The sequence below is a fragment of the Rhinolophus sinicus genome, chromosome 14 (genome assembly GCF_057876585.1).
Source record: "Rhinolophus sinicus isolate RSI-liver-muscle chromosome 14, RSI-T2T, whole genome shotgun sequence".
NCBI classification, from domain to species: Eukaryota; Metazoa; Chordata; class Mammalia; order Chiroptera; family Rhinolophidae; genus Rhinolophus; species Rhinolophus sinicus.
The window spans coordinates 165,871,293-165,895,072 of NC_142514.1; the positions used below are offsets into that span (position 1 = coordinate 165,871,293).

At 46.6% G+C, this 23,780-nt stretch overlaps 1 protein-coding gene across 4 annotated transcripts; it reads right to left on the reverse strand.

Moving 5' to 3' along the window:
- Positions 1-598: 598 nt before the first annotated feature.
- Positions 599-23,376, reverse strand: ELF5 (E74 like ETS transcription factor 5). 4 transcript variants are annotated; one of them, XM_019738625.3, is made up of 7 exons: positions 23,227-23,376; positions 16,217-16,341; positions 4,997-5,230; positions 4,113-4,163; positions 2,462-2,530; positions 1,307-1,502; positions 599-831 (listed from the first exon to the last, which is right to left on the reverse strand). In XM_019738625.3, the coding sequence occupies exons 1-7, from the start codon at positions 23,298-23,300 to the stop codon at positions 735-737; spliced, it is 846 nt and encodes a 281-aa protein (XP_019594184.2). In that variant the 5' UTR covers positions 23,301-23,376; the 3' UTR covers positions 599-734. The 4 variants fall into 4 exon arrangements, with proteins under 4 accessions (XP_019594184.2, XP_019594182.1, XP_019594180.1 ...); XM_019738623.3 differs by lacking the exon at positions 23,227-23,376 and adding an exon at positions 22,907-23,054; XM_019738621.3 differs by lacking the exon at positions 23,227-23,376 and adding an exon at positions 20,742-21,024.
- Between the last annotated feature and the right edge of the window lie 404 nt (positions 23,377-23,780).

Here is a 23,780-nt window from a genome sequence, read left to right on the forward strand (position 1 = left end):
GGCAATACGTACTTCACCTCGAGTGAGTGGCCCGGCTGTTTGTGTATTTTACCGCATATGGCCCTTGGTAAAAAACGTTGAAAAAAGTTTGGACACCCCTGCTCTAGACGAATGACCGTGGGAGTTTGCTGAGTGACCGCAAAGATGTCCCGGTTAAGAAACTTACTCTTAGCCTATGCTAAGTCTGATGCCGTACCAGCTCGATGGCTTAGCTCTTTTACCGATTAAGAAGCTTTTCTATGGAATTTGACTGTTACGATTTAAAATCGACCGTATGTTTGTCTTACATCTCACCCCTTCCTACCATGTTAACTACCAACGATTGACTTTTTTTTTTTTCCCTTTGTGAACTGCCACAATTTAAATGTGTGAAAACTTTGGAACCTTTGGAATGGGAGCACGAGATGAGTCTCATGGCAGAACGGGGTCCCGTGTGTCTGTGCAGCACCAATGGCGCTGGCTATTGTGGTTCTACACTCTTGATTTGGGAAGTAATCTTTGCTCAAGGTACCCCTCCTCCTCTCGGGTGGCAAAAAAAATTTCTTAAGGGTTGCTGCTATTACCCCCAAGTAGACAACAACAACTCTGAATCCAAATGTAAGCTGAGATGTGGAGAAATTTTATCAGCACTTTTGCAGGTTTAAAAAACGAAAACAAAGACTTTCCAATGTCTATTGCAATCTGATTATTTTAAAAGACAGAAATCCATAGCATGAGCTTGTTGATGGAGCAGATCATAGCTTGTCTTCCTGCCACCCGTGTGCGTTCTTTCCAAACTTGTACACTAACCTTCGGTCAACCCGTTCCAAAATTCCCGTTTTATAGTAGTACCTGAGAAAGACAGCAGAAGACAAATGTGGGGAGGGTTTGCACCCCAGGAAAACAACAGAACATAAACACTCTCTCCTCATGCCTCTCAGGTGACAAGGCTGGTCTTTGGTTACCTTGGTATTTTCACACCCTGTTATCAACTTACACTTAAACCTTTTCCCAGACATCTTGAAAGAGTGAACCTCGCATTCAGTTCAAAACGTGTTTTGTGTGTGTGTGTGTGTGTGTGTGTGTGTGTGTGTTTGTGTGTGAGATCGCCTGGATTCAGAGTGATCCCTGGGCAACGCTGCCAAGAATGAGAAGGATGGCATGTCCATTTACAAACCATAATCCTGCCCGTAACTAAGAACCAAAGTGTTGTCTCATGACCTTTCGATTATCAGGAAAAAGCTGCAAAAACAATTTAATTTTCTGTGGCCAGTCATTTTATATAACTCTGCCAGAGGGTTCATGGTATTTCATACTATTAACTTACCTCAGAGCTCTGCTCAACTTTTCATACGTCATTCTGTCATTTTTCTTCCTTTGTCCCCACATCTTTGCCAGGGCTTCTGATTTGACCACCCGAAAAATACCTTGTTCCCTATCTTCCCATTCCAGAATGCCACAGTTTTCTTCAGGAGATAGAAGCAGGTCTCGTACAAATTCCCATAGATGAGAACTCTGCAGGTCTTTGAGGAGGAAAAAGAGTTCTTGAATTTTTTTTTTTTTAATTTTAAGAGAAAATTTGTACAACTTGTCATTAACCCATGAGCATTGCTGCTTTGTGGGGTTTCCTCCCGTAGTTGTGACGGAGTGCTCTACTTGGGACCTTATCAAGCTGTAAAACATCTGTCTCTGGTAAAGCAATGACAAAACACACATGCGGGGACACTAAACTGACATCGACTAGCAACACTGGCTCATGGATTGTCCTGCTCTATGGAATCACGGATTAATTCTTATGGAATCAATGATATGACCATTAAATAATCTTTTCTTTCTGATAGGCAGTGTGGTTGTCCCACAGCTGCAGCTGTCTGGGTGGACCAGCCCTACAATTATGTTTTTCATGGAATTTCTCTTGTTCTACTGTATTGTGGTTAAGACTGGTTCGGGAGTCCAATTGCCTGAATTCACCTCTTCCTATGTCTGTAATCATAATCTCTACTTCATCTGTAAAATGGGATCATAAGAGTACCGACCTCATAGCAGAGGTTAGAGGATTATGATTTAATCCATATCAAGTGACTAGAACCAAGCCTAGCAGACTGCTTGTGCACTGGGTAGATGTGTCCTAGTTTGGGGAAAGGCTAAGAGAATTGCCAACTCATGGTGTTTTCTCTACTCTTGCCCGAGTACTTCAGTGAGAAGGACCCCCCAGGACGCCAGGACAAAGAAACCTTTCTTCAGAAATTCAACATGTTTAGAAAATTTCTTCCTCAATTTAATTCTTTATAGTACCATTTCCAAGTGAAAAGAAGTAAGTATACATTTGATAACATTTATAAAAATCATCGTCGACTTCTGCTACCTCTTTTGGGAAATAACTGGTCCCACTTAAACATTCAGTTTCAAAGTTATGAAAGCAGATTACTTTGTCTCGTAGTTTTAGGACATTAGAAATGAAAAGTGGTGTCTGTACACTTACTCGTTCGACTATGACTGTGACAATCTTGACTTTTGATGCCACTTGTTTTCAAGCAGCTGGAATCAGCATCTGAAATAGAATGATTTATGGCCGTAGGAAGGAATCTAGAGGCCACATTCAGACCTCAAATCATACCCAGATATTAATCGAACCCCATTTGTGGTAGAAGACACCAATTTGGGTGCTTTGGGGGTAATTAGGAGGTGAAAGGTGTAAAGATGCCCGAGAGTCAGTATTTCTCTTTAAGGAGCAGGGAGCGTTTATGTTGAACACGGGGCCTACTGTGTGCCGGGTTCTGGGCTCCATGCTGGGGATACAAGAGCCAACAAGACAGACTCGGTCCCTGATGATGTGGAATTTAAGGACGAATGGGCAAGGTAAAATGCAAATGAAACAAATCACCCATGGTTTTAAGTTTTATGAAGGAAACGAGACATTGGATAGAGAATGCGGTGGAGGAAAGTCTAGTACTTAAGACAGAGTGGCCTAGGAGGGCCTCATGAAAAGGAGACATTTATGCTGACAGATAAAGATGAGAAAGAGCTGAGTGAGGAGGAGGGATAGATATTCCAGCATGTGCGAAGTCAAGCATGGAGAGAGGACCAGTGAAGCAGGACCAGTGAGGCAGGTGCCTGGGGAGAGTGGTGGGCATGGTCCTGGGGAAGCAGGCCCAGGTAAGGACTTAGGGTTTATTCAAAGAGAAAAGCGAAGACTTTGGAATTTGACAAGATCCAGGTTTTAAGAACATCCCTCTGGCTAGTGTATGGAGAACAGACTGGAAGGGGCACAGGTAAAAGCAAAGAGATCGGTGCCTAGCTCTGGGCCTGGCACATAGTAAGTGTTAACAGATGTTTGTCAAATGGATGAAAAGAGAAAGAAAGAAACAGATGAGAGAAGCAAAGAAATGACAGGCTTCAGATTTAGACACACCTCGGTCATCTGTCACCTAACCTTGTCACCTTAACCTCTAAGCTTAAGTTCCTACCTTGGTAAAAGGCGGTGGTACTTACTAGGCCTTGTCTAGGTTATAGGAGAGATGACCTGAGACATTGTCTGTAAATGTCTAGCCCAGGGCCTGGCTCAGAGTAAGCCACGTCTCCTGCCCTCAAGGCCAGGACCTTTGTCAGGTAACCAACAGCAATAATCATTATCATCTTAAAACATGAAAGCGCCCAAGTTCCCTTTCTAAACCTTCTCCATCTGCAAAAGCAAAACAATGAGGGTTAATTTCCAGAATCAGCAAGGCCATCTGAGCTCCTCCATCACCTTATAATTACAAACTCAACCTGCTTTGTGAGCTCAGATTCTTCGCAGACACTATCAACCACAAGCCAGCCCCTGGTTAGTAATTAGGATGATTACTGCTAACGGATACCAGTTTTTGGAGCTCCTCAGCTGCTGGCACCGGCCAGACACTTTGTAGGCATTGTTTCTTGAGCTCACACCATTTGATAGACAGGCAAACGGAGCCTGGGGGAAGCTAGGACAAGCCCCAGGCTCTGTCCACTGCCTTTCTCCTGCTGTCTGCTCTGAGCCTGTGTGACTGTTGCAGGCCATCCACCTGTCAGTGTGCTCCTAAAAGAATGATCACGCCCATGTGCCAAACAGTAGCCTCAGCAGAGCCTCAGGTGGCTTGAACTTGGCTACTTACAGTCTTTGATGGCAGCCTTGGTCTCTTCAGCATCATTAAAAAAGGAGTAACCTGGGAAAGAAAAAGAAATCCACAAACCATACCATACAATCCTGATTTCCCCTGGCCAGAACTGGAGAGGAGGTCCTGGGGAGAAGGGGAGTAACTGTCCCCTAAGCAGCATCGTTTTCTTTCGGAAGGAACCTTGGAGACCATCTGGCCTTTATAAGGCCACCCTGAAGCCAACCCTGAGAGGTGACAATCTCCTCATTTTGAAGAGGAGAGATTCCCCCGGGGCCAGGTGTTCCAGCAGCCTCTAAGATTTTCTGAGTGGGCACTGGTGAGTGAGTCCTGGCTCAGGGCCTGGAGGCCTGGGCTCTGAGCTGGGCTGGGTCACTGACCTCTGTGAGGCCTTGCCCAGCCATTCAGTCTCTGGGCTTGTGTTCCTCATTGGCAACGTGACAAAACCACCAGTGAGCTCCCCTTTGGCTCTGAGAGTCTGTGATCTGTGACTCGGCCTCTAATCCCTCAGGGATTTGAATGCCTGTTGGGTGCTGGTCAAAGGAGAAAATGGACATAGGAGGCCACAAGGAGTGCAAAACCTGACATGAGGATTTAATGAGGATTTGGGAGACTTGGGGCCTTGGTTTGCTCCTCTGAAGAATGGGTGGGCTGGAGGTGAATTAGGAATTTCAGATCATGCTTTCATGAAGCTGCACTGGCCAAAGGACACTGACTTTCTAGCTGCATGTTTTGAGTTTTTCTTTTCTTTTTAAAAATGTACTCAGCTCACTTTCCTATAACTGGCTCCCTTTTATCTACAGTCTCCGATTCTAGCATCCTGGAGCTTTCTCTAGGTTTTGAGAGGTTTGGGTTCACAGGGAACTTGGGTGCCTGACACTGACCTTGCGAGCGGATGTTCTGGAGGATGAAGTACAGGTACTCCCCGCAGATGCCGGCCGCCTCCACGAACTCCTCCTGGGTCATGCTGCACAGCTGCAGGCCGCTGATGTTGAAGTGGCAGAAGGAGATGCAGTTGATGTCTAACTTGTACTGGTCGCAGCAGAACTGGAGCCATTCCCAGACGTGGCGCTTAGTCCAGTACTCAGGGTGGACGGCTGTCCAGTACGAGTCACAGGCTACACCAGAGGAGAGAAAAGTGAAGGACTGTGGCCCCAGGAGAGCCTTTGGAAGGGCCCCCAAAGGTGGCTCTGGTTGTTATCATCCTCATCGCTTGTCCAGTGAGTCGGAAGGACCTCCAGCCCTGGAGTGTCCTGCTGGGGCCCAGGTCACTTACATTCCACAGTAAAAACCAGAGGGGATTGGATTCTACTGGTGGACTTTGGGGCAGGAGAGGGAATGACAGGGGCAAGAAACCCAGGCACGGCTTGTGAGTGCCCACGTCTAGTTACATTGCTTAAAAAGAAGGGAACTACTGGAAAAAGAAAGAACGAGGCCCATCAGCGATTCCATTTCAGACAACATGGTGTCAGGAGCACAGGCTTTGGAGCCGGATAAGCCTGGGTTCAAATCCTGGTTCTGCCACTTTCCACCTGGGCCAGGTCCATAGACATTTAAGCCTCAGTGTCCTCATCTGTAAAATGGGGATAATAATATGCCCAACTCATAGGGCTATTATGCACTTTGGGGTTAATATATGGAAGCTGTGTGGTACATAGAAAATAATCAGTTCAATACTTATTAAATGCCTACTGTGTGCCAGCCACCATGTGAAGCTGATTTGATTTCCTCTCTTCTCATGGACAGCTGCCACCACTAGCTACTGGTTTGTGCATTGCTTCTGGCCATTTTAAGCTGAGGGCCTTGGGCTGGTAAAATAGTCCTTAGATCACAATAGCAGGCTCCTCTGGGGGAAAGGGAAGTGGAGGAATTCATTGTATTGTGGTGTTGGTGGTGTTTTGAAGAATTTCTCTCCTGAGACCAGTGCCCCTTCACTCCTTCAGAGGAACCCTGTACACACCCAGACAGAGCTGGGTGCCATCCTGTGTGGGAGGCAGGGCAGTGCTCAACACTGAGTGCTCAACAGCCCTGTCCCAATGCCAGGAGGAGAAAGGGTGGCAGACGTAGGGGATGGAAGAGGTGAGGTACCAGGAACTTGGTCAGGCTCTTTGACATAAATAATTCTTGCAACTGCTGTGGTACTCGTTTGTTCATTCATTCATTCATTCATTCATTCATTCATTCAATAAATGAGGTTCACTTTCCTCGTTGGTAAAATGGATATACAGTGGTACCTTGGTTTTTGAACATAATCTGTTCTGGAAGTCCATTCGAGTTCTGAAACGTTCGAAAACTGAGGCACGGTTTCCCCATAGAACGTGATGCAAAATGGATTAATCTGTTCCAGACCTTTAAAATCAACCCCTAAAGCTGCAAATTTAGCATGAATTTTACTATCTAATGATACCATAAATCCATAAAATTTACGGCGCTCGTAAACCGAAATGTTCGTCAATGGAGACGTTCGAAAACCGAGGCACCACTGTAACAATAGCACCTATATCATAGTTGTTCTGTGGATTAAATGAGTTAATACATGTAAAAGTACTTAGTACAGAGCCTGGAAGAGTTGAATGCTATTATTAAGATTGTGATTGAACACCTAGTATATGCAAAGCAACAAATTGTATGCTAAAGAGTAAATAAGAGGTTTGGTCCCTGTCCTCTAGGAAGTCACAGATGAGGAACCTGAGGGTCATGGAGGACGTGCCCAAGATCCCACAGCCAGTGTGTGGCAGAGCTGGGATTTGAACCCCGGTCTAAACTTGAAAGCCCATTCCATCTCTTCCCGTTCCATCATACTGGTCCTCAGAGGGTCAGCACAGACAAGAGATGAACCATGGAAAGAGAGGTGGGGGCGGTCAGAGAGCTAGAGAGAATAAGAAGGCTTGAGGGGAAAGGCAGAGAGCAGGGTACAGACTGGCTTAGGCTGGGTGGATGACAGAAAGGGGCATTCACAGTTTAGCCTCCACAGCAAATGGCAATGAGACTATTCCGATGCCCTCTTTAAATGCTGCATTTGCTGCCACTGGCCCCAGTGGAGCTGTGGAGCTTCCAGTCCTGGACAGGAGATGGATTCTCTGCCCTGTCAGGTGTACTGCTCCCTAAGCAAGCATCTCCTGCCTGTCAGCTTCTTAAGTTCCTCAGATCCTCCTAAATAGGTGTGATTAGGCTATTTTATAAAGAAGGAAACTGAGGCTCCCCCTAAAACTCAGAGCTTTCACAGAAATCTCTTTTCCTACCCTGGTGTGGCTTGAGAGGCAGTCAAACTTACACAATCGATTTGTTCTATTTAATATTTTTAACCAGAATTCTGTGTGCATGAGGATCAGAGTTAATATTCTACCAGGATCATGGAGACCGATGTCGTCACCTCTACCTGGTGGCTGAGGAGAGAAAGGGGGCCGGTGAGGCCCACGCCAGCCTTCTGGCTCACTGGCTGCTGGCTGGAGCCGGCCTAGCGGGCCGTGGTGCTGGTGGTGTGGTACCATATGGCTAGCAGGGTCTCCTGGGAAAATACGGTGGCCATTCCCCAGTCTGGCCTGTGCTGTCATGTACTGATTTATGGCCTGAGGAAACCTAGGGGCCTTTAGTTTTCTGATACTCTGAGAGAGATGTTTATGAGCCTTGAAATTCTTCTACCCTTGGTCCTGCGCTGAGCCCCGGCAGAGATGGCTATCTCTGCCCTGCAGTTGGAGGGCACAGCTTATTTCTTTTCACGGAAAGGTTTCACCAAGTCTTCGTTCCTTCCCCTCCCTCCTTCACGCCCACCCCCTCCTTATTTTCTTTGGCACTTGAAGAGGGCCATGTTGTTTCTGGAACACAAGAGGGCCTAAAGGATTCGGAGAAATGCCTGGATGGGGGTGGCCCTGACACTAGGAAGGTGTCGCTGGCACAGGCTCCCTTCTTTCCTCAGCTCTCTCCTTTGAAGCTCACCCACAGAGCAGGCTTTGTGTATGGCTTGGGCCCCTGGAGGGAAGCCAGGGCCAGAACCAAGCATGGCGGGCTCTCCTCACTAGGAAAGTCCTTTCCATAGCCCCCAGAGCAGAGAAGAAAGGGGCAGTTCTCAGCGATGTAGAGATACCATCATGGGGTACTTTTCTGTTGCGGTGTGTTTCTATGGCCCCATCCTCACAAGGAGGGCGACAGAGGTGAGGATGACGGGGTGAGAAAGGCCTGCTTCTGGGCCTTCCCTTATCGGGCCTCCCCTGTCATCCCCTCGGAACTGGCTCCTGGCTCAGTCCTTCCACAGGTGCTTCCCTTTGCCGAGGACAAGGTCCCCATCTGCCTTCTAATTAATTCCTGCTCCTCCTCAAGACCACACAGTTCACGCCCCCCTCTCAGAGTCTTCGCCTCCCTGCACAGCTCTCCTCAGGTGCCCATCTCACAAGGATTTGCACCTGCCTCCCTCCCTCCCCAGACCTTGTGCTCCATGAGGTGGGGCCAGCTCTGCGTTGCTCACCCTGAGTCAGGAGTGCTTGGAGCCTGGCCTAGCCCACTGTGGGCGCTCAGCGAGAATAACTGACTGAATAATGGATGATTATTAATCTCCACTTGACAGGTGAGGAAACAGGTTCTGGGTGGTTAGATGAATCTACTAATGCTACACAGCTGGCCAGTCAGGGAATTAGGCCCCATGCCAACTCTTCCCTTTTTGGATGTGGGAATTTTACATGATATCTTGCCTCACTCATCCTGGTTGAGGAGGACCAAGTTGGATATACGTCTTGAAGACCGATTAAAAAAGATGTGAATGAATGCAGATATATACATATGAGTGTGTGTGTGTGTGTGTTTCTATACATTCTGTTCATATATTTAGATACATTCTACACATGTAGTGTAGGTTTGCAAAATCAGAAAAAGGATTGAGAGATGATGACAGTGTTTGCAACCCCAGTGAATGACCTGAAGACCCTTTTACTATTTAGAGGAGATGAACTCAGGGCAAACAAAGGAAAGGATAATACACCCACAGAAGACGTTATCTTCTGTATTGTGTGGAAATGTAAAGTGTTTTTGTTGTATTATCTGGAAATGTAAAGTGTTTTCCTCAATGCACCTTCCATTTATAAAATAATCTGAACTTTTTGGAGAAGCTGAGCTATGAGGACCTTCTGTCAATGTCTACCGGTTGGGGACAGATGGCAGCCAGTACCAGGTAGACTTAATCCAAATGTCCACAGGCCACTATTAAGCAGCAGCCTCAGCCAGCTCCTTTGAAGTCAGAAGTGAGTCAGGACACTTGTTTAGGGGTCAGCTGCCCTGGGAAGAATTGAGGAGCAAAAAGGAGCAATTCTGGGGGAATTGCCACAGGTAATGCTATAAACTGGGATTACAGTCAGAAGGAGGACTTGAGCTTTTAGAGTTGGCTGGCACCCTCAAATACCCACAGACTCAGCAGGCAATGTCCATGCCTGAAGTGCCCCCCCCCCCCCCCGTGGGGACAGCGGAAATTGGAAAGTTCATGCTAAGTGGACAATTGCTGCCGAACTCTACTTGGCCACTGCCATGAGGGAAGGGGGGCCCTGTGTAGCCAGGCCCAGATTGTTATGTGTTGGCAAGTTATTTAATTTTTAAAAACACTCTGAAGGCCAATCACAACTCTTCCATAGACTAGATCACTCCTGGAAGTCACTTTGTGAGGGAACATTTCACATGCTTTTGGACGGTTGTCTTTTTCGAGATTATTGCTTAGAATGGGCATGCTAGAGTTTTAATTGTTTTTTTTTTTTTTTAATTGAATAGTATTTTCTTCAAATTAAAACTTATTTGCAAAAAAGGGGCACTGCTTTGCTGGGAGTTGAGATGAAGGTACTAGATGTCTTCCCTTCCACAGCTCCAGAAGGCTCCTTGAAAATCTTTGCTGTAGAACGTGAAACCAGGGTTCCTGTTTGGATTCCCCCTAAAAGTTGAAAAGGCATGTGGTCTCACACTTACTGGTCTTGCCCTCTTGGGACTCATCTGCAAAATGGGAATAATGGGACCTCCCTCACCATGATGTTGAAAGGATTAAGTGAATCAAAACATGGAAAGTGCTTATAATGGGGGCATGAATGGAGTAAGTGTTCATTAAGGACCATCCGTTTATACTTGTTAATACTGGGGCTATCCATACGGCTACTTTGATTGCATTTCTTCAAATACTTCCAATATGTTTTTTCTCTCTCTCTCTCTCCCTCCCTGTGTGTGTGTGTTTAGGCCAGCAGCTATGTTCTTTTCCAGAGTTTTGGGTTTATTTTCGTTATGAAAAATGAGGATATTATATTATTGATCATGCTACTTTGTCCTTGTATGGCTAGCGTGAGTCAGGTGGCCAATGCTATTCCAAATATGGGGACACAGGTGAGTCTGTGTGACTTTGTAAAATACTTCATGATCGGGACATACGCCAGACTCACACTTCTGAAACTGGGGTGGAAGGGTGGAAGCCAAGGCCCCGGAGTAGATAGAGGGTGACAGGGATAACCAAAGTCACACGATAATGCCTGTGCCTCTTTACTGGAGATGCCAGAGAGGGGGTCCATTATTCCCCTCCTTTATTTTTTTTTGTTATGGACATCTGATGTCTTCTCAGTCTTATCTAAAGTGCTTTAAAAAAAATTCTAAGCAAGTCCCTTTGCCATCTCTTCCAACTGGATGGCTGTCCCTAAGCCCTTCCTATATAGAAATTTTGGAGCCAACACTTCATTTTCTTGGAGCCTCACTTGAAGCAAGAATTTGGGGGCGAGGTTTTGACTTTAGTACAACAAAACAGATACGCAGCAGAATGCAAACTCTGCAGACTGCAGAAGTACTTTGAGCGTAGAGCTTTGAATTCCTAGACCCTCTGAAAGAGAAGTTGATCTTTCTCCTCTGCTGATCGGGGAGCATAGATGGGAAAGTTTGCGAAGCTAGAGGAATCTGCCAGACTCTCGTTCCCATCCTCCATTCTCGGGGTCTGTCAACCGAGCTGGAGTGAGAGGGACCTTCCAATGGGAATTGTAGGACTGTGGGGGGTAACTGAGCTTGGGCTGTGGAGGTGGACCTTCTTGATTTGTAGCCCTGGCTCTTCAACTTCTTAGCTGTGTAATCCTAACAAAGTTTCCTAACCTCTCTGGACCTCAGCTTCCTTCATCCGTAAAACAAGAATAATAATAGTGCCTACCTCTTAGGAAGTTTGCTGTGAAAAGGAAAACAAGTGATCCACGTAAAGAACTTAGCTCAGTTATCTGAACGACAGTAAACTTTTGATATAAGTCACCTATGATTAGTTATTATGTTGGGACTACATTTGTTCTCAGGAAACGAGGCCTTCCCCTCTGGGGCCTCAGTCAAACTGAGGGACAACCAGAATAAGGGAGTCCAGGGATCAGCTCAGGGGAGGCAGAGAGTCTGGGTTAGAGAGGGCCTGAGTTACACAGCTTGGGCCATAATTAGCATAATTTATTAGCATGGGGAAAGTTTGGGGAACGTTTTTTTGCCTAGGGCGGCGCTGAAGAAACTCGGTCAGTGAACTGGGTAGCACAGGCACCATCAATTGTGGCTTTGTCACTGAAAGGAAGGACTTTATGAGGGGAAACTTGCAGTGATAAATTGCTTCCAGGTTTCCTCTCAGAGCAGGTGTAGCCCTTCTTGGCTTTCCTTTCAAGCCTCTGGAATGATTTAGGCCAGGAGATGGGAAAAAAAAAAATATTCAGAGCGGTATAAGAAACGGGATGGAGAAAAGACGAGAAGGGATGGCTGGGTATCAGCAAAGAGCTGTGGCCTGAGGTGTGTGGAGTTAGGATGGGGTGAAGAGTGCCAATCCCCGAGTGGCCCTGGGCCCACAGCTGCCCAGAAGGCTCAGATATATGCAGGATAGCCCAGCAGTGGCAAACAGTGAGGCCTCTCCCTGGGGGTGTCCTGGAATATGACTGCTGCCACAGGGCTCACCTCAGACTTTCCAGCGATGTATTTGTTTATCTGCTTTTGATTGAGAGATTCTTAGATTCTTTCCTTTTTACATGCTCTCAAACTGCTATACCCAGCACATGAATTTTGCTTAGACAAGCCCATATGAGACACACATACCTCTCTCTCTGATCTTCTGGCTATTAATACCCAAGATCAGTGGGTTTTGCATGTCTTTTTAAAGTTGTATAATAACAGCTAACACATTTATTGAGCACATAGTATGTGCCCGTTACTGTGCTACGCTCTGAGTTTTCTCATGCTCTCCTCTCCTTCACACAACGTTATGAGGTAGGTCCCACATCATATCACCCATTTTCCAAAGTAAATGAAGGAAGGAAGGCTCAGAAGGGTGAAGTCCCTTTTCAAGGTCATGTGTGAATAAGTGGTGGAGCTAGGAGTAGGTCACACAGGTTCCTTCTAGCTCTTTAGCCAAGCCTCAAGGACCACTCCATTGTGCTGTCTTCAGAATTAAAGTATAGGAACCTTGCTTGAGGGTGGGGGTGGAGAGGGGGGAGCTGGAGCCTGTCCTTCTCAATTGTTACCCCAGGTCTCTAGGGGGACCTCCCAGGAACCCCTATATCTGCTCCAACCTAGAAACCACTGCTGTGAAGTATAAATGAGATTCCAAAGCAAAGGGGGCACTGCATGGGGGCGTGACCACCTTGGCAATCCTGGAGGCCTGTGGGTGTGTGGAGGTTGGGATGGAGTTCCAGAAAGTAGGAGTGAGGCCAGGATACTCCATGACTTGTCAGATGATTGGCTGCTGGAACTTGATTGGAGACATAATGTTTTAAAAATATCGTATGCTTGTGAAATATATGCGGCACCTCCTTTGACAAATGTTTCCAGTACTTGTAATTCCTTGTTTTAAGAGCCGAAGAGAAGACCAAGGTGAATTGATGAAATTCTAGAGTATTTGGCAATGTGACTGCCCACTCCCCAGCCTGCAGTGCAGCCACGCAGAAGTCCTGCTTTGATGAGCAGGTCAGATCCTTTGCGGTTAGCGCAGCTACAGCTGCGCTCTGCTAAAGCCGTGGGAAAAGCTTGTGAAAGCAACTGGTTTTCTTAATTCTGTTGCATATCGCTCCCTACCCTCTCACAGACATCCTCTGTCCAGCGGGCACATCATTTCTTTTCCCCTTTCTCTCCCTTTGATCTCAAATGTCTAAACTGTCAAAAATTCTGAATTGGAAAGGTTGAGCTGGAGACCTTTGTTACTTTTGCTCAATATGGAAAAATGAAGCGAGGAGAGAGAAAGCTACTTTTCCATTAACTGGGAGTCATCAGCTATTTCTGGCTGCGGTAAGTGCCAGGCAGTTTGTCACACACTTGATATGTGCAACCTGTCGGTCCTTCCGACTCGAGGAAGCAGATACTGTTCCAGCTGGGGAAAGAATATCTCAGAGATGTTAGATAACACCTGCTCAAGGTCACGGGGCTGGTAAGAGGCAGAGCCAGCCCTCGAACCAAGACTCTAACAGGAAGCTGCCACTGGGACAACCCTGAATTCGAGATGGAATTTCCCATGAGGTAAGAGAGATGTCTCAGAGCCTGCTGACCACAGAGCACACTGAGCCTGCTTGCCTCTGAACCAGCCCTCTCAGAGGGGGCTTTTACAGACACTGAAACTGATGCGTCAGCTCTCTGGGTGAGAGAGAGACAGAAGGCAGCCCCAGGCCTTCCTCCCACAGGTGGGGCTCTGAGGACAGCCAGGACCTAGGAGGCTCATGTAGTGCTCACTGGAGACTACCCACCTTTGACCGTTAGGAGGTTGGAGACACCCAGCTCCTTCTGAAACCCAGAGGGCCAGATGGCAAGTCAGAAGTCTGGCTCCTCCCTCAGGGAATATTAGGAAGCCGGATCACTCCTGGAGGCTATTTTATTGCCATTGGCCTCAGATGTTGGCGGGAATTTCTATTCTCTCAATGGGTGATGGGGGAAGAGGGCTACATCTGCGATGTTGCCTGATGCAGGAATCAGAGAAGTTTCTGGAAGGGATCCTAGCAATGACCTGGTCCAACCCCTCTTACACTGATGGAAGTGCAGAGGTCTCAGACAGGAGAAGGCTGTGTCTACATATATAAGATTATTGGATTTAAGCCACACTGGCCATTGTATTGGTGATCACTTCAGTTTACTCTTCATTTTCTAAATTGTGGTAAAATACACATAACATAAAACTTACCAATTTAACCCTTTTCTTAAGTGTACACTTTAGTGGCATTAAGCACATTCACACTATTGTGTAACCATCACACTATCCATCTCCAGACCTTTTCATCATCCCAAACTGAAACAAATCCTTCATTTAAAAACACTTCTGTGTGCTGGCCGCATGCCTGACAGTGTCCCAAGCACTACACGTATTAACTCATTTTACCCTCGTATCAACTCTACAAGGTAGGCATTATTACTATCTCCATTTTACAGATGAGAAAACTGAGGCATGAGAGGTTAAGATGGCGGTTGTTAAATGTCAAAGCCAGACTCAGCATTTAGGACGCCTGGCTCCAAAGTCCAAGCTCTTGACGACAGCAGAAGCTGCCTGGGACATTGCACGAGGTGGGCGGCTGAGTCCAGCCCCTCCTACCACGGTTCCAGTTGCCACCCTGCAGAATAAGCAGGAAGAGGGGGCTCCCAGGATAGCTGGCCATGGGTGGAGAGAAGGACCAGGAGCTGGGCCCACTATCGTGGGACACATGGGGAGGGAACGGGAAGTGAAAGCCTTCTTTTTCCTCCTTTGAGTTAAGCTTCTTAAACAAATATTGAGAAGAGATCAAGTACATTTCTCATCGTCTTTCTGGGAATGAGGTGCATCTTAGGCCTAAAGGAGACTTGTAATATGCCTCTGAATGAATCAGGTCAAAATGCAGTGATCTGGACCCTTTGGATAAAGGTGTCAGAGGTCGTGTGCTTATGTGTGCATTGGGGCGGTGTTGGGAGCAGGTACACAACTGAATTATGTAGGCAAGTGACTCAAGTCTGTCTGAGTGGCCCTGGCCTCTGGCCCGGAGGTGGGTTTTCCTTGTGGTGATGGACATTTCTCAGCATCCTAGGAGGCCTGGCCTTTCCTGGACTTTTCCCTCAGGGAATGTTGCCTCCTGCTCCTGACCCAGCCTCCTGACTCTGAGTGTGGACCCGCCAGGCTGGGGTGAAAGGGTTAAGGCTCTGTGGCCTGAAAGCTTGATTAGCAATTGCATCACCACTGCCTACAGTCAGCCAGGTTTTCTGTGATGTGTAGTAGTCACCCAAGCACCTGCGGACAGAGGCCCTCAGTGTTTCTGGGGCGAAGCTCGGCTGGCCTCCCTTTGGCATGGTATTTGCACACGGCCCTATTCTTCCTTCTCAAGTAGGGATAACTGGGCCCAGAGAGGAGGAAGGGTAGGGAGGGTGGCCTGGGGGGACAGTGAGGGTACTCATACGTACTAAGCACTTGCTTGTGCCAGGCTATATATTTTACATACTTGGGCTTCCTTAATCCTCACAGTGACTCTCATCATTGCTGCTTTAGGGATAAGAAGATAGAATCTCAGAGAATAACGATAATATTAATATCAATAACCACAGCATTATATCACTTATAAGATGACCGTGTAGGATAGTTAAGAGCACAGGTACTCAAGTCAACTTGCACACAATTTAACTAACTGTGAAACTAACTTGAGCAAGTCTCTGAACCTCTCTGTGCCTCAGTTTCTTCATCTATAAAATGGGAATAATAATTGTTTCTCACAGGGCTTCTATAAGGATGAGATGGGTGCTTGGCATGGGGTGTGGTGCATAGCTAGTATTCAGTAAATGTTAGCTAAAGCCATGATGCTCAAGAAATAACTGTACTAAGCTATAGGCTAAGGGATTCTTTCTACTACATTGTTTAACTATAATAACTCCAAGAGATTGGTATTATCATCTTCATTTCACCTATTAGCAAAATGAGGCTCAGAGAGGGGAGCAGAGCTGGGAAGAGGTTGAGGAGAGGGTTCCAGTGCTTTCCTCTCTACAGAAGCTGCCCTCCCATACACGCAGGCCTCGCCTGGACCTCTGCCCTGAATACTGGTGAGATCTGGCATTTAGAGTCCCCCAGCATGTCCTTGTCACCTGCCCGAGGCCAGCACCACCTCCTGCCCCAGTCCGTCCCAGCTCAGGTGGACTTCTCCAGACATACGCACCTGTCTGATGCTCAAAGGCAGGATAATACTCTTCATTGCTGAACAGATCAGTCCACGACATCAGCGGGTCGCAAAAGGATGTGTTGGGCAGGAAGGTGCTGTGTGTCACTGAGTCCAACATCACCCTGCAACAGCGGGAGAGGCTGTGAGGAGGTGGATGGCTCTGGGAAGCCACACTGCAAGAGCCCTCAGCATGCCACGCTTGCTTTTAATAATGAGAACAAATACTGTACTTACAAACAGGCAGCCTCCTAGGAGCCAGGCACCCCTCTAGGTGCTTTCCATGATGACATTAATTAATCCTTGCCACATCCTGTGAGGTTTGTTCATCCATCCCCATTTCATAGATGAGAAAACTGAGGCACAGGGTTTGAGACAATGGCCCCTATAACATGGCCAATAAGAGGCAAAGCAGGGATTTGACGATTGGGGCTCTTATTATGCAACATTGCGTCTTTCTTTACTTTTCCTATTCACTCACATCTGACGCCTGAACTCTGGCTTATAATGTCTAATAATATGCTCCTGAGAACAGAGCAAGAGTCGCTATAAATGAGTATACCCACAAACCCTTAACCAAAATTCTGAAATTAGAGAGCTCTGAAACTGAAAGTGTGTGTGTGTGTGTGTATGTGTGTGTGTGTGTGTGTGTGTGTGTATTTAATGCATTTATTTCCCAGCAAAAAACAGTCCTGCACTGATGTTATATAGTTTTGTATACTGTTCTATGTTACATCTATGCATCTATATATGTGTATAAACTATATACTATACATATCTAAGCACATACAAACTATATGCTATATTGTTTTATAACTACAAGTTAAAATTTTATTTATTCTACTTGAATATTCATGTGAAATACTGCAGGAACGCTGATGGGTTTAGGGAGTCATAGAAGGAATACCTGGGGGGGGGGGTATTCTGTGTTCTACAGTATACACACTGTATAAACTTCCTAATGCCTGAAGAACTCTTAATTCTGCAGCACATACAGCCTCAGGGTTTTGGATGAGAGGATGAGGACCTGTCATTGTAACACACACATAGACACTTTGGATTCCACGCTGAGCGCTTTCGAACTTTACATTCTTTATTCATAGTCTCCTCAGAACAACCACTCTGAGAGGTGCTGGTAGTGGTTCCATTTTATAGGTGAGGGATGGACGCTCTGACATTCCATGTAACATGCCCCAAAGCACCCCGCTAGCAGGTGGTGGCGCCTGGGTGACCGCTCACGTTTGTCTATTTAAGAAGTCATGACCCGAATGGCTGTGCTCTATTCCCTCCTCACACTGGCAAGTAGAATGTTTTGGGAGAAGGTGTCTGGTTGAAGCTGGGAAGGGGACAGAAGAGATGGGCCTGGGACCACAACTGCATGGATTCTTGCCCATGCAAGTCTCAATCTTTCAAGTTTCTCTTTGCTGCTTCCCATATTCCCACAATTCAGACATATATGTATCATATATCCATGGTATATATATTTATGTTGGTGGGTTAGGATTAGAAAAGTCTATCTGCCCAACTTCTCTTTTCTTATTATTGCAGTAATATTGATGACCTAGGGTGGTTCTACCCCTCCATTCTGCAAAGGGGACACAGCCGCTCAAGATCACGTTAGATAAAAACACATGGAATTTTAAGATGCTCAGGGGCTTATAAATCATCTAGTCCAGTGTTTCCCAACTTTTGTCATTTGCCTACCATCATGATAATCTACTTAATACATTTAAAAAAATCAACTCCCTTTTTGTTTTCACATAAATACATTTATTTAAAAGGAAAACTTCATATCGCCACTATCAATGAAAAGTCAGTATTTTTTAGCACACATAAAAATCAAGATGTACGTATTTAAGTAAAAATTGTTCATCCATGCACCTAAATCAGGTGTTAGCAAACTACAACCTACAAGCCCAGTGCATTGCAGCTCACCACCTGTTTCTGAATGGCCTGTAGTTAAAAATGATTTTACATTTGTAAATGGTTACATATTAAATGACTATTTGCCTTTTGGCCCACAAATCCTACAATATTTACTTTCTGGATCTTTAAGTAAAAGTTTGCCTACCCCAACCAGTTTCATCCCGTGTGTCATGAGTGGTGTAAGTACCACATGTTGGAAAGTAGTGTTTCAGTCCCATCTTTCTCCTCACCCTGTCATTTTAGAATTGAGAAAGCTAAGGCCCAGGGAATTTGTGTCACTTGCTCAAGGTCACACAGCCAATGGGTGGCAGTGTTATATTGTATGAAGAGAGTTCTTAAGTTTTCCAACTCTTAACCTATGTCCTTCCTTTTCTACAAACACTCACAGTCCTATCTGCCCAGAAGACACACCCTAGCCACACTTACATATCAAATAGGTCCTCAGTACTGAGGGGACAGCGTTGTGTGATTCCAGAACCAAAGACCCAATTGCTTGGAGATGTTTGCAAATCTACTATGATCATTACCATCAACTGTACATGCGAACTGTGCTTCTGACATAGATAAATAACCAAGTTCAAATTCTTACCCGTAGGTACCCGTTCTGTGCCATCAATGAAAAGTTACTAGACCCCACTGGGAAGCCTTCCTGACGCCCAGAGAGGGTTAACGTGCCAGGCGGATTATCATGGTCATGGATCTCTCCCTGGGAGCCATATCAAACAGAGGTCAAGGCTGCCTGGGTTTAGACTCTGATTTTCCCACGGATTGGCTGGTTTTATATCCTGAGCGGGAGGCAGGATGAAGAGGGATGGGGGTGGGAGGTTATGAGAAAGGGAAGAGCCCCTGGAGCCCAAAGCCCCTTCTGCTATCTGGACTCAGCGTCAAGAAAGTTCCCGTAAGTGACGGCTCAAGGTAAAAATGCCTCCTGTCCCTCTGAGGCTCAAAAAACCAAGGCAGAGGATGGCGACCTCTGACATGACCTTCATGGTGGGTTTGGAGAAAGGATAGGTGGACACCACGTGGAAGAAAATAGAAAACCATCCCCAGGTCTTTCATGTCAGTTAGAAATCCTCCAGACATAAAACAACAGCGGGAGTGAATGCTCCCTCATCTCCACCTGACAAATAGCTCACACAAGTCATGCGGTAAGTTGATTTTGGTCATATAAAAAATTAGGAACATTTTTTATCAGTAGGACATTTACCTCCTTCAAGGATATTTTTTTCTTACACCAGCTCACTTGTTCTGTAATCTCTCTAGTGTCTCACACAGTGCAGTATCTGATTCCCTTTGTTAATTCCTTCTATGGACAATTATATCCATTAAGTTTTCTTAAACTGCTGTTTTTCTTCTGTAATCATTTCTTGCTTTGGGGGAAAAATCTTTTATCAAAGCAGCAGATGCTTTTTTTTTTTTCCCCTGCTATTGCATAGGAGGGCGTATTATTAACTCTGGGCTCTCCACAAAAGGACTTGGCTACTTAGCCAGCATGCTCTAGGTGTGAGTGTTCAGGAATAATGGCTGCTTTGTACTCAGTAGCCAGCTTCTTAGGCTCTCTAGGGTCCTTGCTATAAGTGAACATTTTAGCTCTCAAGATTTCCTTAATGTAGGTGGAACAAGGTGGGTGAGAAAGCACAGCTGTTTGGTGCCCCGTTTCTCACCGAGGACATTGAGACCCAGCGATAGTTAGGCCCAGGCCTGAAGTTAGATCATGCATTCCCAATGGGGGGGCGACATTGACCCAGAGGGAACAATACTGGTTCTTGGGTGTCAAAAACGTCTTAGATGTTATTATGTTTCATGACCCTCCAAAGGGCCACAGTACATTAACGATATACAGTATTTCTATGGTATTAACATTTCATGGAGAGGGGAGACGATTAAGAAACAATGATCGAAAAAGTCTCCTTGGTGGGGGCGATAACGACAAAGTGGTTGAGCAGCTGGGTTAGACCTGGAGTCAGCAGTAGGACAAGACGGGGATCTCTAGGGAGGGCCACGGGTCTGCTGTTCTAGCCACACAGTTTTGGTTTTTGAGGGGCTGGCTAGTTTGTCATCATGGAAAGAGCACTGGGCAGGGAGTCATGGTTCTGCCTTGACCCCCACCCCCCCAAGCCTCAATTCTTCATCTACTAAATGGACCCGGTGGACTCCAAGCTGTGCCCTAGCTCTGTGGTTTTCTTCAGGTACCCACCCGATGTGGCCAACACACCCAAACACGTGCACTCCTCCACCTATGCATAGATGTTGGTTATATTTGGCTATTCTGGTCAAGCAATTCATGAAACCACTAACAGAGGTTAAACTTTTAGCTCTGAAAAGGGCCCCCGATTTCCTCCTTCTCCCTTTCCTCCTATGCCCACTACTTTCAGCGGTGGGTTCTGGATATCCTCTGCCTGGGCTAGCCAGGCCCCTGAAGCACGCTGGGCTCCCACTGGCTGCCCATCAACAGCCCCATGGCTGTGGCAATCAGTTTCCCCACATGTGGTCACCATTCTAGCTGCCTAGCAAGTAGGCAAGGATCAAGCACAACCCACACAAGGGGAGGAATGAGGTGGGTTCCCTTCCATGCACAAGAAAGGCTGGTCGCAGGTACCTTTCGGAATGAGACAGCGATGGCATGGAGGCTGAGGTCCCCGATGACTCCAGGGGCTTCCTAACCCCTCTGAGAGCCGGCTCACTCACCAAATGTGCACAGGGAGGGTCCACACAGTCAGAGGGACAGGCCCATGGGCTTCTCGCCCTACACGAATCAGAGGCCGCCATCAGAGGTGTGGTGCCCATGGCCTGAGCAACCAGCCACCTCTGTTCAGCCTTCCAGAGAGAGAGGGGAAGGAGCAAACCACCCAGCCTTGGCCTGTTTGCCAGAGGAGGAAAATTCCTTTCTGACTCTGGCAGAGATCATCAACTTCACTCTGGGCATGTGACCAAAAATCCACCCAATGAAGCATCTACACATTGGCTGTTTATACACCAAAACATCACCGGGCAGAACCAGGCCGTGAGGGTATAAACCATGGGAAAGGAAGCCAAGGAGGGCCTTCCTTGATCCCACCAGCTGAGCCGTCTCATTGGGAAGAAAGATGTTTTTCTTCCTTCAAAGCCACAGTGACATCAGAATGTCCACTTGGTTGTGAGCCCTGTGGGCAAAGTAGGGTCAGTTTCCCACCCTTTGGACCTCCCTAAGAAGGGACACATGGGGGAAAACCCAAGGGACTATTTCGACACTTGCTCTTAAAGGATTGTGGGTTGGGTGCTTGAGTGTTTGTTCTTCTGGGAGAAACCAGACCAGCTGTGAGAACAGACTTGCTGACGTCTTGCCAAGCGACTCCTCATTTTTCTTTAGCTTGCTTAGGGAGCTTATTAGTTTGTTTTTTAGTTGTTTTTCTGAAGGGGCAGCCAAGACCTACAGAAGGTATTCCATATAATGTGCTGTGGGCTCCAATGAAAAGCTGATTGTTTTTGGATTAAACCCATGGATGGTTCAATCCTACCTCTGCCATCCACAAGGCAGGAAACATGGGATACATTTCTTACTGCTCAGCCTGTCAAAATTATTTTTGTTTCCTACAAGGTGTGGTATATAAAACTTCATGACCCTCTCTGAGCTCATCTCTAAAATGGGGATTTTAATATGCAATCCTCAGAATGTCCCGAGGACGTAATAAAATTAGATAATATATGCAGAGGCCTGAGCACAACACATAGATTCATTTCCAGTTGGGGAAACAAACTCATTCGTCATCAGTGTATCTAAAAAGTTGCTACTTAGATGACTCCTGAAAAAAGAAGACAACCAAACTGTGGAAACTTCTGAGAACACCTTGAATCACAAAAAAAAAACATTCTCACAGATAACAGAAAGACACAAGAATTAAGCTTTCACTCAGAGGGGCAAACAACCCCTCTCCATGGATCTTTAGACTAAAACACGAAGTTGTCTTTCTAAATCACTTTACCTTTCTAGCCCTCAGTTTCCTCACCTGTAAAATGGAGAGGTTGTACCTAATGATCTCTGACATCCTTTCCAGCTTGTATAATTCTCAGCACAACCAAAGGTGGGTGGGTCTCCAACTTCAGCTTGAGAAGGGAGCATGTGCTACCACTGGCTGCCAGCAGGGGGCGGATGCACAAGAACCCCCACACACGGCAGTTTCGGAAAAGGTCTGAGAACATATAGTGGAAAAACCCTAACCATTGCTTTTCTGGAAGGTTTCTCTACTAAGGTGATGTGAGAGGGCAACATAGGTTTCTTTAGAGTATTACATACAGACGCATTTCTGAAAAATGCCCCAAACTGGAATAAGGCAGCTTATTTTCTCTGTCTTAAAGTGGGGATCGTGAACAGACCAATGGGGAAAGGAGGAGTTTGGCTCGGGGGAGGTGGGCTTTCCTTGAAGCTGAATTTTTTTCTGGGTAAAATCCAGTTTTCCTTCCTAACGATAGCTTTAGGAGGCATAGAGAATTGAGTGCCTGTACGCATTCTCTCTTAATTCTGCTTGGTTGGGTAAAGTGATCCCAGGGGCTCCCGAGGAGGGGGTGGGTGGTTCTACACAGCCTGAGGAGGCAAAAATGTCTCTCTCAGGCAAACAGTTACATCCCGGTCGCACAGCTCCCAGGAGGCACTGTGACTGATGGAACTGGCAGGAGGGCTGGCAATCTGGGGATGGAGACCAATAATCAGACCCAGGTTCCAGTCGGAGCCTCTAAGCCCTGACACCCCGTACAATTCATCCAAAAGAGCAAAGAAAAGGTGCTTACGTGAGGACAGCGGTGACTAGGTCCAAAGAGGAGGCTTTCAAGGCAAGAGAAGGCAGGCGCTCCCAGCACCAGTGTACAGTGGAAATAAAGGCACCTGTAGCCTTGTGATATAAGTAACACCTACAGACAGGTCCGTTTGGTTTTTCAGGTTTACGCACAGCCCCTTTGATGACGGTGACATACAGTGTGACACGGCTCCTTGGAGGAGGGGGGGGATGGTTCTCACGTGCAGAAAATTTACCTTTATCCTGCTTTTGTGCCCAGCTCACCACCCTCCCTCCTGACCCAGGGGACTCGGTAAACAAGCCGAGAATTCTTACCTCTGGGAGCTTTGCTGGATCCTGCATTGGCTGGGGATTCTCGTTTGTGCAAGTTGGAGGGGAAGCTCTAACATACAGCCCTGGTGCCTGTCTCTGTAGCTTCCCTCTCAGCCCGGAGGAGTCCTGCCCTTTTGTAGAGCGTGTCATTCTCCCCTTTTCCCTCGTGGCAAGGAGGAAGGGCAGGATGGGGCAGTGGTTAAGAACACAGGCTTTGCAGCTGGATGGCTTTGGATTCAAGTTCTAGGTCCATCATTTTCTAGCTGTGTCACCTCGAATAACTTAATTAGCCGGTCTGAGCTTCATCACTCTGATGCAAATCAGTACCTGTCCACTGGGGCTTGTGAGGTCACATGGGGTAAAGCATGTGAAGCACCGAGTAAGCCCTTTGTTAGCTATTATGATCATAGTGGGTTTTTTTGATAGTCCATGGTAACCAGAAACCCCTCCTCTATCATTTCCTCCAGCCTTATGCCTTCGGACCAGGTGAGGGGAACAGCCAGCTTGTAGAACCATGGTTGGGCCTTTCTTCTACATTTTCACTCAAAGCACGAAGA